The sequence below is a fragment of the Diadema antillarum genome, unplaced genomic scaffold, assembly GCF_040938485.1.
Source record: "Diadema antillarum isolate AM-2024a unplaced genomic scaffold, OU_Dant_1.0 seq00001605_RagTag, whole genome shotgun sequence".
NCBI classification, from domain to species: Eukaryota; Metazoa; Echinodermata; class Echinoidea; order Diadematoida; family Diadematidae; genus Diadema; species Diadema antillarum.
In genome coordinates, this window is record NW_027272318.1 from 36,392 (window position 1) to 51,146 (window position 14,755).

The 14,755-nt window shown below is 41.5% G+C and overlaps 1 protein-coding gene across 1 annotated transcript in view; it reads right to left on the reverse strand.

The window, feature by feature from the left end:
- Nucleotides 1-2,085: 2,085 nt before the first annotated feature.
- Nucleotides 2,086-14,755, reverse strand: part of LOC139711045 (ral GTPase-activating protein subunit beta-like) — a 43,740-nt gene continuing 31,070 nt past the window's right edge. The window contains exons 16-27 of the mRNA XM_071622966.1: nucleotides 14,183-14,353; nucleotides 12,809-12,983; nucleotides 11,960-12,051; nucleotides 11,303-11,427; nucleotides 9,658-9,910; nucleotides 8,934-9,107; nucleotides 7,942-8,096; nucleotides 6,676-6,806; nucleotides 5,788-6,087; nucleotides 4,986-5,130; nucleotides 3,944-4,060; nucleotides 2,086-2,590 (exon numbers count right to left, since the gene is read on the reverse strand). Coding sequence (XP_071479067.1) covers nucleotides 2,482-2,590; nucleotides 3,944-4,060; nucleotides 4,986-5,130; nucleotides 5,788-6,087; nucleotides 6,676-6,806; nucleotides 7,942-8,096; nucleotides 8,934-9,107; nucleotides 9,658-9,910; nucleotides 11,303-11,427; nucleotides 11,960-12,051; nucleotides 12,809-12,983; nucleotides 14,183-14,353 — 1,947 coding nt within the window. The 3' untranslated portion in view covers nucleotides 2,086-2,481. The remainder of the gene's footprint in view (nucleotides 2,591-3,943; nucleotides 4,061-4,985; nucleotides 5,131-5,787; nucleotides 6,088-6,675; nucleotides 6,807-7,941; nucleotides 8,097-8,933; nucleotides 9,108-9,657; nucleotides 9,911-11,302; nucleotides 11,428-11,959; nucleotides 12,052-12,808; nucleotides 12,984-14,182; nucleotides 14,354-14,755) is intronic.

A 14,755-nucleotide genomic window follows, 5' to 3' on the forward strand; every position in this document is an offset into this window, starting at 1 on the left:
GATTTTGACACAAACTAAGATGAAAATCAGGGTCTGCAGAAATAAATGCAACTATTATGTAATGAGGAAGGTACAGTATGTGTTGTACGTAAACACACACTCAATGTTTCCACAAATAAATAAAAGTTACAGAACACAATGAGCAATCCTCATGATGCACAAAGAGCTGGTGAAATTATTATACAATTTAAGTACATATATATCACACTATACCTCTAATGTATACTTTGTATATTATTCACTACAAATTATAACAGAATAAGATTGCACAAATACCACTTGGATACATAAATTCTTGGGGGTGTACAAACCTACCAAGTTTCTAATTCCTCCTGGGTGAAACTAAATGGCATAGAGTCAAGACCTATTGTTGAGATAAAGGCACAAACAATAGCTGTGAAGGGTGATTCCAAGCACACATCGAGTCCAGTGAGAGGTATATTGATGAATACTTCATGTCAACGTGACATACGCCAGCCTGCACAAAAGACCAGCACGTGACATACAAAAGTCTTGGTTTCATGTGTATTAAAGGCTCAAGTGCTACCTCTTGAGTTCCTATACTTCAACAACCGTCTCCTAGCGATAAAAAACAAAGGGAGCTGCTGAACAGCCCTTATCCAGGCACTCGTAGCACAAGCTAGGTATCAATTCGCTCCAATCTGTCGCCACGCCGTTTGCATGAAACTGATCCCCTCTCCACAGTAGAGGGCGACATAGTACAAGCACTGGATACTCACATCTTACAAATCATTTTTCTCCAAACTTCAAAACATATGTTTTGGTCACCGTTCTGGTTGAGCCTAATGATCAAGTGTTTACTTTGGTTTGCATTCAGATGTGTGGACAAGATTTCATTCCTCAATTCCTTCTGTATGAATAAAGAAAAAAAAAAAACATGCCCCATACCATATAAACATAAGATTCTCAGACATAACACACTGCCATTACCTTTGGTCACAAGAGCATGTGCTACCAAATTACATGTTAAAGGGATGGTACAGTATCGGTAGAGATGAGAATTGGGCTTTTAACTTTTTGCGAGATACCAAGAAAACACTTATGATATAGTACAGTGCATACCATTTTAAGAGGAATTCAAAGTTTATTTGATGAAAATCGGGTTTGGAATGACTGAAACATCCAAAAACAAAGTAAAACAAAGCGATCGTAATAAAATGTGGGTCCCACACTTTATTAGAATCGCTCTTTTTTGGATATCTCAGCCATTTCAAAACCAATTTTCATCAAATAAACATTGAATTCCTCATAGAATTACATGCTCTTTCATATTTCATAAGAGGTTTCTCATTATCTCACCAAATAACGTTAGAAACCTGAAATTAGGTCTCAACCAAAACTATACGATCCCTTTAAGAACGAGGAGAATCATTTTAAACACCTGCTGAGTATTTTGAACCTGAATTCACAAACACTGATTGGACATTCAGAGCTAAGTATCATGCCGTGCACGGCTTGAAAAAGGGATCACCATACAATATTAGGAAGTTCAGCTGTTCAGACCGAAGGAATGTGAGAGTACATTGTATGGAGAGAAATTTATACTTGTGAGTCACATGTCATTCCAATGATTAATCCTCCAATATTTCTCCTTTTCCTCAATTATTTCCTTGTTTTGTGATTGTGAAGTGTATTTTGGACTGCATCGGTGTGTAAAATGTAAAGAATTCTCCCAAAGCAAATGCCAAAACTTCTTCATTTAATGAATTCAACACCCCTCATTTCGTCCTGGCATAATTTAAAGACTTCAGCATGTTGGCACTAGAAGGAAAATCCTACCTGCATCCTTGATTATTTTTTAGATATTTATAAGCGGGTCAAATATTGCAAGACTGTGGCCATCCTCTTCTTGCCTTCCACATGGCTCTGTCCAATCACGGTTAAAGTAGGTATATACATCAATTTGATAGAATTAGGAGTTTGGCAGCTACAGGTCAAAGTCTTTCAGAGATCATCAAATTACTGGATTCTCACAAAATTGTGTCCTTATGTATACCTTGTGATGCAATTCACAATCATCAAAAGATTACAAGATGATGGGATTTTCTCAAATTTGAGCCCTTACTTACAGATTGTAGCACAGTTCAACATCTTTTACAGGATTATCAAATTATGGGATTCTTTGAAAATGTAGTCCTTATTTAAAATCTGTAGCACAGTTCACCACCTCTACGAAATTGTAAAATCACTGGCTTGTATGAAAATTGTGTTCTACTGGAGTGGCAATGATTATGCTAAAATCAAGACTAGCCTACATAATGGAAGATTCCACCTTGTAGTTACCATGTCGACTCTTTGTGTTAACACAACTTGAAGGTCTGTGAATACAATTACAAGTGTATGACTGAAGTCCCCCCACCCCAACCCCGAGCCATGTTCTCGCGTGTTCATATCCTACATACGTGTGTGAATACAAATGAATGAGTTTGGCCCCTGCTGGACCCTTTGAATCAGGGACGGTCAAGACATGAAGAGACTGGTGTAGAACTCTGAGACAGTCTGCTTCGTGTGGTACTTCTGGACTAGTTCCTGGATCTTCTGCCGTCTTCTCACGTGAGGAGGTGAATATCTGTGGACCAAACAAATGTGAGCAAGTTTGTTAGAGGAACAATCACACACACTGAAAAACCGTAAATATTTGCGCTCATGAAACTTTTGCAAATTTCACAAGACACGATTCACAAAAGCAAAATGCAAGTGTCAGGTTCTGTTTACACTATCCAGTCCATGTAGTATACGTGTAATTTTTTTCATGGTCCACATTTTGCGAAATTTCATGCCACGAACTTCTCCGGTTGTAAAGTAGTGTGACCGGATGACCACCAACATTTGCTCTACCATCAGCATATGACTTTAGAAAAAAAATACTGGCGACACATTATCCAGTTTTTACTTTCCACCACACTTATTGGCAAAACATCACATGGTAATTCTATTTTTTTCCCTCTCACGTGCCTGAATGAAGGCAAATGGCATGAATTAATCGTCAGTTTACACCCAAGAGAGAGAGAGAGAGAGACCATCTTGACAAATCTAGGGCTGAGGTGTGCCAGAGATTCAGGCAAATTCATCATGAAATGAAAAAGAAACCATGTCACACACATACGCCAAACATCCAAACAAAACATGACAGAGTGTGTTTGTTTGTTGTTGCTTTTTTGTTTCTTTTTTCATCTCTCTCTCTTTCTGTTTGCGCTTGTTTTTTTTCCCTTCTTCAGTTACGTACATTTTCTTTTCCCTCAGGAATTATCTATGTCAACACTTCCTGATACTAAATAAGAAACAGGAAGTCAAAGATGTAATTTCGATAAGAAACTTCAGCCAAATACTAAAAAGAGACAATGACTCCTAATATGGCTCAAACTCGGGACCACTCGGTCATATGACAATTGCTGAAGTTTAAAAAACCTCATGACCTGGAATCAGGAAAACAAAAAACAAAAACAATTCAAGACTGAAATCCCAGATTTTAGCCATTTTGAAGGCCAACATGCTCTATATCCTGACAGTTTTAAGCTTAAGTTCTAAAGCTTTAATAAAGTCCTTTGTTGCCTCAAATCTGCAACGGCAGAAGGCCAAAATAGAGTCGAAGGAGCAATATTGTTTATGATGTCATACACACATCAGCACCTGGGAAAGTTGCAATTCCACTGAGCTGACGCATCGCACATATGCGAACAAGCTTATGAGGCACACTGGACAGAAGGACATGGTCCTATCAGGTTGGTTACTTCCTGTGACACACAGCTCACTGCATCGTCAACCGAAAACTCCCTAAATTAATAGCGAGGGGTATTTTGACAATTGGTTCCCACACTTTAGCACAGGTGCAAATATTCACAAATGAATGACATGCACCTTAGATACTAACTTTAAAAGAACAAAACAGTGAGTGAATAGACAAGACATTAGCCGGACTCACTTTTCGCTCTCCAGCCTCTTCCGGTTGCAAGTGTTGATGACCGTCTGTCTGACCATCGTCCCCAGCGTCCGCCGACTGACCACCATCCCGTCCACCAGGGGTATTGCCATGGTGCAGCTACAGCAGGGCATAATGATTACAATGTTTTATTCAAATTCACGATTCTTGCGTCAAGATGTTTTTATTGTATCTTATTGACAAATTGCCCTTTATTGACATAAATAAACACTGATCATTCAGTGCTTGAGTAATAGCTACATGTATGATAAAAATCATGGGCATACACACTCAGGTGGGAATTTGATTCCAAGACTTCCTGATTACTAGACAGACATCATCATATCTCAGTAGTCACATGGATATGACGTCTGTCTAGCAATTGGGAGGTTGTGGGTTCAAATCCTACCCAAGTGTGATTACAATGTTGTTGAAGTATATACACAAATAAAGGCAATTCAAAAGCCAATCAAAATATCAGTATCAATCCCTTACAAAAAAAAAGTCAGATTTAAAAAAAGAACAAAGTAAGTCTCCTTCATTATGACTCAATGACCCGAATTCATGAAAACCACAGTTTATGCAAATTTCTTCTGCATGAATACGATTGACAGACTGCATACGCCAACAGACGTCCAGTAACAAACGTGCATTGATACGCTCATGTCAAAGGTATGCCTATTTCAGGCTTATTTCAGACCATGGTCTAAATTAAAAACCATCTTCCTGAATTCGGACCTACACTGAAGTGCAAGAGGAGAGGTAATTTCCAATGAGACAGCACAAGGTTGTGAGAGGCAGAAAACATACAAGAAAAGTGCAGGAACATATGATTTTGATCTTAAAGAAAAAATCATGAAAAATGACTGGGAATGGTGTTATTTCAAAATATCCAAACACCTCATTTGATGGCGGCATACTGTCAGTGAAACCCATTATTACACATAATTCTACCAGACTTGATGAAATGTCAGGTTTCAGCTCAAATACTGCACTGGGTGCTCAATGAAAGAGACAAAAAAAAAAATTACTCTCCACTCCTCACCTGCTCTGGATGTGGATGCGGAAGAGTCCACTCTTGAGCAGGTGAATGTAGATGATCATGATGGAGGGGTCGGGCACCTTGCTGAGAGAGTTGCAACTGATGGCGAGGTTCTCTGAACCTGTGCTCGTCTTGGCAAGGAGATCGGCTGCAGAGTTTTACACACACACACACACATACAACAATAAAACCCTGCAATGAAACACTGCATATTCCACCTCATCAATATACCATCAAACCTACTGTAGAAGCCACTTGTTGTATGCAGCCATTGAAAAATCCCCCCATCAGAAAAGTCATGTTAAAGAACCTGTGTATAGCAGCCACAGACCCATACAAAGCTGCAGCCGAGCCGATAATTTGGTGTGTTTTTCTGCTTTGCAGTCATGCTAGTTATTCATTCATTTATGGTCGCCAGTTCAGTGATCGGCACTACTGCATTCATATGCCATTCAGGCATAATGATGAACTTATAAAAAGCTTGCCCGCTGTATGCACGCTATTACTGTGCAATAACTTGATCAATAACAGCAACATCTTCAGTGCAAGAAAAACAATACACATACAAGTACAAGTGAGTACATAGATGTATGCAATGGTAAGACATGTATATAATATGCTGTACAAACAAAATGTGGATAACCTGTCTACAGCAGCCACCTGCCTTTAACAGTCACTCTCTTTGTTCCCCTTGAGTGACCACTAAGGACAGGTTTGACCATAACAGATTTTATGCATACACACTGCACTAATAATCATTGATAGAGTTTGATTAAAAAAAAAAAAAGACATCACTTTTTCTCACCAACTGGGAATGCCTGGTGGTCCTCAAAGTTCTCCAGCCATACTACCATGACCTTGAGCTCAGGGGGCGGGGACGAGCCCCCCTTGGTGGACACCTTACGGGAGGGGCGCTCCAGGGACCCGGCCAGGGAGCCCGCCAGGCTGCTGTTGCTACTGGAACCGCTGGCCTCCAGGTCCACTCCGGGCCGCTGCGCCCCTGGGGCTCCCTGGACCACCGGGGCTCCTGGGGCCACCACAGCGGGCCCCGGAGGGCCAGGTTGGTTTCTGGAGTCCTCCCGAACAGGTGCCAGTGGAGCAGAGTCTATACATAAGATGGCAAAAACAGGAGAAAATCTTTCAATATGAAGACCAGAATACTATTCTTTTTCAGTTGCCATTTTTTTTTTCGTTATGATATCACATCAATATGGAAGAGGAAATATATGCTCTAAACACATGAAAAATACATGAAATAAAATGCTAAGATGACAAACGAAGAAATCAGAAATGACACAGAGAAACTAAGTACAAAATGACAGGATATGGATAAAGATTCTCTCACGGAAACATTTGATTCTTCCATCGTCTGAATACATTATCAAGATTTTAAGTGAGCCCCACTATAACATAACACCATGGATTTTCAGAATGACTTACAAATAATTGCATGTCATTTCCTGATTTAGATACAAAATAAACACTCTCCCTCGTTTGCGTACATTTTTCCCATCTCTAACCATCTAAAGCCAACTGAATCCTCAAAAGAGGAACACATTAAGGAAATTTGAGGGATGTACAGATTAAAGAAAACAGACACAAGAAGCAACAGTGGAAATACTGGCTACAATGAGGGTCTGAACGTGCCACCACAAGAATGAAGTTTAAAATCTGATGCTGAAAATACATGTACCTTCCGTGGAACCGGGCTTGGCCTCCTCCTCTGTGGGTACGACGAAGGCAATCTCCGACGAGAAGTCGGCAAAGTAGAGGACCTGCTTTCTGCCGCTGTACAGACTGCCACCATGGGTCTCTTCTGCCACACTGGCATCTAGAGGATAGCATCATTTTTATTCCAGTTCCATCATTTTGCAAACCTTCTAAGCATAACTTTCTTATACAGAATGTACCATCACAAAATTTCTATTCATTTAACTCACAAATCTTATAGATACCTCCAATCAAACATAAGTGGGGGATTATGCTTTTTCATACATGGGCCCAAAACTTTGGAATAACCTTCCCATATGTTTACAATAAGCATCTTCCATAGATGTTTTCAAATTGAACCTTACAACCTACCTCACTGATTTGCATTGATAGTGTTAGAACTTTGATGTTAGAATCCAAATCTAGAACTCCCTTGATAAATGACTCTACTTGCAATTTAGACAGGAACTAAATTTGGACCTAGCACTAAAAATACTCATCAATGTTGTGTCCACTTCAATGCCAAGTGCTGAAAGTTTAAACAGGAATTACACTTGGACTTAGCACTAATAATACTCATCTATGTTGTGTCCACTTCAACGCAAAGTGTTGAAAGTTTAAACAGGAACTACATTTGGACCTAGCACTAATAATACTCATCGATGTTGTATCCATTTCAGTGGAAAGTGCTGAAAGTTTTCTAACCATATTAAAAAGGCTTCATCCTTTTCACATCCATCAAAATAATTTCTAATGGTCATATGTAGGAACAAGAGAACCCTGTCTTTTTCTGCAAGGCTTAATTTCTTAGGATGAATGTTGAAAGGTGAGTGAAGACTAGTATTTATGAAATGTGTATTAGTTCTGTATTCAGACGGACTCATCATGACAGCTACTGAATTTTTGCCAAATGATTTACATGCAAACAGATATACGTTTCTGCATGACTGTATGTGATAGTGATTATTTCAAGTGATTAATGATGTGCATTGCCTTCCCTGAATTGCCACTCCCTCTTCAGTCGTTACCCAACCGTCTTTAGGTAGTTTTAAAACAGAATTAGAAAGGACCACAAAATTAGCACTGTAAATTGGTGATTGACCGCATACGACACACCTCCAGTTTAAGCACCTATTACGGAGCCTTTTGGAGGACATCTACCAAGTACCAAGTACCAAGTACCAAGTATGTGCATAAGTTTGTTGGAAGTTTTGTCTATTTGTTTGCTTGTTTTCTTGAAGAAAGTCACTCACCAGAGTTTTCAGTTTCCTTGGAGGCAGATGTTGGTATCTTCCAGGAGGTGGACGTGTGACCCGTCCAGCCTGCATGCTGACCAATCACAACAGGCCAGCCCAGGGCCTGTAGGAACTCTAGGAACTGGTATTGCACATTCTCCTGTGATTTCTGTCACATGGAAATCATAGAGAGGACATGAGCATAGAAATAAGGGGCATATACAGAGGTGTGTGATGTTTTGGGGGTGTGTATTCAGTCACGGTGAGTCAGTCACTGAGCTGATGAGAGAACTAGCAACACTTAAGTCTAGCTGATATGCACAAACACACACAGACAAATAGTTGTACCAGGATTGGGACTACCAAAGATAACACTACAAAAAACCAACAACACAATTAAATTCACATGGATCTACACTTGCATTTTTCACTAAAATTTTAGTGGCCAAAATGATTTGGTGGTCAAATAAGAATATGGTGGCCTGAAATATATGGATATATAAAATTCCTTTAGAATTTTAGCTGCCAGATGGGGCCACCAAAAGGCAAGCCTTTTGAAATTTGGTGGCCCAACACATATTTTTACAGTCATGGCTAATGTCAAGCCCTGAAACACATTCTTATTAGTATATACATGAAAGACAGACTGAGATGACTAATTCACTGCAATAACCCTCACTGCGCTTCGTTGATGAGTGGGCATGCCTGGTGCTTTCTTTGCTAACTGGTGCAGATGTCTGGAAAGTAACTGTCACTGAAAGGGGATTACCTAATCCGCCTAATCCCTATTGGCTATTGTGACACCATGGCCTTCCTGTTGGCCTGAGGCATGTTGCTACGCTTGAGTGGGCATGCTACATTTACGACTGGGTCACGCTTGGATGGCTTACAGAATGCTGATGAAAAAGATTAGCAACTAAAAATGCAAAGTAAGTGGGCACGGAAGAGGATTAAGACTGGGATTTTCGCCCGAGTTTAGATCCCGTCGATCACATGGTTCACCTACCACATTCTTGAGGATCTCCTCTGCCTTCTTCTGGCCCGTCTTGACGTAGAAGATGAAGGCGGTGTCGAAGGTCCGGCTGGGGATCTGGTCCAGCTGTAGGAGGTCCCCGGTGAAACCAGCCTGGCTCTCATCCAGCGCCACCAAGGCCGGCGGGAGGTGAGTGTTCTCTGGACCCTGTTCACACGAGAAGAACAATGAATCCACACCAAATGATCACGTCATGAAGCTTTGACTGGACATTAGCAGGTGCATTATGACGATTAAAAGACAGTATTAACTGCGACAGAAATCAGGATGTTGGCTCTGCAAACATGGAGTAGATGTTCTGTACCCAAAGAGACATCGATTAACTCTGGGTTACAGTGCACTCCCATTATAATGAACACAATTATAACAAACTTTCCCTTACAATGAAGTAGAGAGTCAGGTTCCCAAATTATTATCAGGTTCCAAATTATTTAAATGCTGCATGAAAAAACTACCGCTGCTTGCTGCTTCTCTATCTCTATACATAAATGACATTTTGAAGGTGTTATGGTTTTTAGTAAGCTCTTCTGATTTCCTAACCCAAGAAAACATATGGATCACCATCAGTTTTAAAAAGCCTGTACAACTATTCGATCACTGAAAATACACTGACTTGACTGAATGAGAAATAAATCACAGCAGCCAGTCAACCGTCAACCTAATTCTATTGTGGGCTTATGATGAAATGAGTTTTCACCTGCAAACTCTCAATGGAGAGGTATCCGAGGTGGGAGAGGAGAAGCCTGGCCGGGCTGAACTCCCCTGATGGCCTGGGGGGCTTGGTCTCCGTCTGGGGGTTGGGGTAGTCCGCCCGGCCCTTCTCCCGTCTGGCCGTCTCGCTGACTAGGGCCTCGTACTCCATCTGGTCCTGCAGGAGTCGTCCAAGCTTGACGTGGTCCTCCCCGGACTCCTCCGTCTCGATCTCGGACAGGCTCGGGATGCTCTGGTCCCTGGTGGCATACAATGGTGGTAACCGGACAAAGGATGAACAGAGAGGAAAGACTGATTCCAATCAAGCTACACGCAGTTCAGTCTTCTGATTGGAGAAAGCTACTTGCATGGGAAATCAAGGGTATCATCAAAGGGCTATGTACCAATACATGATATTATTTGCCATGAAAAGGCTCAAACTGAAGTAATAGATGAAGTTTATGGACATTTTAACATCAGGAATTTAGCTTACCACTTGTTTTACATTGCTCTAAGGCCGCGTTCATGCGAATTTCGTAGCCAGAATCACAAACATGAATCATGATTCAAAACGGCGTTTCAAATCACGGTCTCAGCGGAAGAGCGTTCATGCGGGCTTTCGCAACGCTGATTGTTCTGGCTCTGCTCATCCTTTGCCACTGCGCAGCGCACTGCGCAGTTTGACCTTGTCTCTGCAACTCGAGCCAGACCTCCTTATGCCAACTGATCAGTTAGTATAGGCCTTTACGTTTTTATTTCGGTGAATACTTTCCAGTAAGCTGTGGCATTCAAGCTCTGCCCACAGATCGAGGAATAATCTTAATTCTTCGTCTCTCCAATTGTTTCCCTTGGTAGACACAGCGCTGCAGCTATTACTATTGTCAACTCAATCGGAGAGTAATTACATGTATTATTATATTAAACAGCTAGATACTAGCATAGAATCGGTGTATGGCGTTGATGTAAACAAACAAGTGCAAGTATGGTACCGAAACACACGATTTATAAGACGTACACAAGCGCGCGAACAGAACAAGAAGCTGTGGGATACCCAATAAGAAACACGCATGCGCACAGCGCACAATGACGTCATAGAATCATGATTGAAATCACGGTTGCGTTCATGCGGTTTCTGCGATCGTGATTCTGGCAGAATCATGATTCAAAACGCCCTTTTTTCCGCGTTTCAGATCGGCGTTTTGAAACGCGTTTAAATGGAAAAATCGCATGAACGCAACGCAACTAAACACGTTTAGCGACTAAACGTGTTTAGAAACGCAATTCTAGTTCCGCATGAACGCAGCCTAATTCACCAAGCTTTTTCAGAGTTCATTTCCTTGTTAGACCATAATTGCTGTCCACAGTGTTACAATGAAGAAAAAAAAGAATTTCCCTACAAGATGGTTGGCCGCTGTGAGAACAGATATAAAGACACCGTGGCTGCCACTGTCGAGATTTGATGGGGCATGCTGATTGGTTGCTTGATTCTTATCACTACCACATCACGACGAGTCTTTGGCAACCTCATCACCAGATCACCATTCTCCAACTCACGTAGCACTGCCATTAATCATCATTAAAAACCTAGTCATGTCATCAGCTGAAATCACATGGCTGCTTGACACATGAGGATGAACATGATAGCTACTTACGCCTTGGTGATGGGAATCTTGTTGATGGAGTCTGGGAAGTATTTGGAGGTGATCTCATGATGGGTTCCCATGCTGTCGTTGGGCTCCGGCCTCCCCGGGTAGATCAGCCGCCTCTGAGCCGCCTCCTTTTGGAAAGGATTTCGAGAAAGGGTTGCCACGACATTCACTTATTAAAATGGCTTCTTATGATACAATACATTCTCATCTAATCATGGCAGTTTCTTCAGTATATTAAACACCTCCCCCCCCCCCCCCCCCAACTGGGCTATGCTGTGTATTACCTAAGCACTGCTAGGTACTCATAATACACCTTGTCCGAGGATGTAGGTGTGAGAGGGACTTGAACCAATAGGGTCCCTTGTGAGAGCCTTTTCCACTTACACGAGTATGTATATACCGTAACGTAGCGCTCCATCCTAACAAACGGCATCAAAATTGCATTTGTACATAGTAGCTGGCTCTGTCAGTGAATGATAGGTTTCGAACCACATTCAATATGAGGAGGTTGGGCATGACAAATTTGAAGAGAGATACATACAGGATATCAATAATCATCTGGCATAGGAGTTATTGCATTGACCTTACACATATACCTATGCTCTCTTTCATAACTCAACTCTCTCAGTCAATCACACACGTAAGTTTGTGGCAATCTACCTGGTCTTTGCGAGACGAGTGCCTGAGCTGGAATGTCCAGACGTGGCGACCAGTCGGGCCCCGGATAATGGTGGTCACTGTTGGCAAGGGTTCTGAAGATCAAACAATTCAAGAACAAGCACTAATGTCTATATTTCCCTTTAATCTCAGGTTTGCAGTTTCATATATTTGACAGCTCTCTAAAACAGTGAAAAAATACAGAAGAAATTCTGCCAGCATCTTTGGGTACAAATAATACTCAAGTCTCCTTGGTTCAACATTTCATGTTTATATTTGATTTATTTCAAACTACATACAAAATAAAGGCAATGATACTCACTTCAAGGTCAAGGAAACTTCAGATCAAACACACAAGTGACAACTGAAATTATAACCACTTGACTCTTAATAAAAGCATTTCACCTAATGTTCTGTGGGCACCTGACAGGAGCCAGGTAGGTCATATGACCTCCATGTCTCTCATATTGTTCTTCTCACTTTGTTTTTGCACAGACAGATCTCCATACCCCCCAAAAAAACAGTTCCATGACACTTGCTCCTGCAACAATTGCTCCCACGAAATATCTGCTGGCCATTAAGCCAAACATAAATTCTACCCGCACACATGACCCTAACCCCTAATCCTAATCCTCACATCAAACTTAACCTAAAAACCCTATCACAACCCTAACCTTACATCCTTGGAGAAAATAAGACTAGAGCAACTGTCACAGGAGGAAATGTCGCATCACCAAACAAATGCCCAGACACAGCAGACAAGGAGGAAATAATCAATCAAGAATAGGTATTTCAGCTGTTTGGATGAATGAAAGGAATGAATGAGATCAAGGCGGATGGTCATCAACTGACCCTTGGCATATTTGAGAGGTTCCTCCAGCATGGCCAGCAGGATGGTGTTGTCCATGACGAAGTACTTGAAGGTCGGCTTGACCTCGGTGTTGGGATGGTCCACGTACTGCAGGAGGGAGGCTTCATCCAGGAGGGACACCACGGTGGCGGGTCCACACGGGGCTGGGAAGGACCCCTGAGTTTGGGGGAGGGAGAGGAGGGAGAGGAGGGTGGCAGGAGAGCAAGAAATCAGATTACAGCAGAAACTTACAGCTGTATAATCACCAATGCACAAGGAAGAAAACAGATACAGAAGCTTCTCACTGAATACCTGAACATGTGTCTCTGGATTAAAGTTTTTCACTGAACAGTGTTTGCGCTTAATACCCAAAACCATGATTGATAAGGGCTGAAAACTAATGGTATCTGCTTTGGTAGTAAATTGCATGTGTCAGTGAAGGAAAGTGCAAACTGAATTGGCATGAGCAGCATCATGGACACAACCTTTGACATTCACGTGTAGCTGCAAGTAAAGAGTTTGAATGGCAGTCTTTGGATAACAGATTGTTGTACATGTGAGGAATTCCCTTTCTTGGAATTCTGACAAATATACTTTTTTTTTTCCATGCAGGGGTTGCACAGAAATTATTGACAATGAATGTAATAGGGATGCATGTTGGATTGGACATTTACTTGATGGGAAAATAAACATCTTTTACCATATAGCACAGAACGAGCGAATTGGGGCTGAGCTCACATGTGACATCACAAAATTGCGGATTTGTGCTTGACTGATCGTAACTTTAAAAAATCATCAATCCCTTGCTTTTGATCAGAATTTGCTCAAACTTTCACTACTGTAAAAGTGGTTTCTTTCGCCGTGGTTTTATTTTCGCGCATGATGTAACATCATGTGAAAATGTTTTGAAAAGTCGCGCGAAATTAACCACGCAAGGAAATGTTTTGAACTCGCCGCTTGTTACAACGCTATTGCGCACATACACACACGAAGATTCCGCGCATTGAGTGTATTGATGGTCAACGCACACACAGCGATACCGCGCAATGTACTCGAGAGATGGGATTTCAGGTAAGCCTGCATCTAATTTCAATTTCTATTTAATAAATAAAAGAATAATTGGATTATAGTTTGGGTTTTCATGTGTAAAATAAAACAGTTTTTGCCGACTGTGAATTCACAGATTCTGCGGACCGCGAATTTAAACACACGCGAAAAAGTCAACGCCAATGGAAACTGCGAAAGTATCTGTACGCGAAAGAAACCACTTTTACAGTATCCTGTTCCTCAAATTTTCTTCTGCATCTATTCTAACAAAATGATTTTCAGGAGTGGACTTCCCCTTTAAGGATGCCAGCAGACTAGTCAGTCCTTACCAGCTGGTTGAGAATACAGGAGAGCACTCCCTGGGCGGCATTCTTGACTCGAGTGGAGGTTGGCTTCAGCTCCTTCTCCTGCTTGAGGACGGCCGGGATGCTGGCCTTGGGCTGTGACTTGGTGCCCGAGATGCCCAGCTCTACCACCTCCAGCACTATCTGCAGTGTCTCCTGGATTTGGGTCAATGAAATGCGACATTTTACAGGGCATTGTTGGTAGTATTGCTCTACTGTAACAATGACTGGTTCCTGAGGAACCATTATACTGCCACCTCTTTACTACTGTTGCGGACCATGCAAGTGAGTGAGTACCACACAAAGTTTGCTTCCATTCCAGTGCACACTATTCAATCCTAAATTACATCTACCACTTTTACTTTCTCTTTAAATTTCTATTCTTTTATTTTTTTTTTTTTTTGGGGGGGGGGGGTTAAGAGAGTGAGAGTGAGAAAATAAAAAAGATATAGTCTGAAGCAAGAAGCCTCTTAGCTGGCAATATTCAGAGCATAACTTCCCAACACAACTCAAGAATGAGCAAGACAACAAATCATGGCTGAATATGAATTGAAAGAA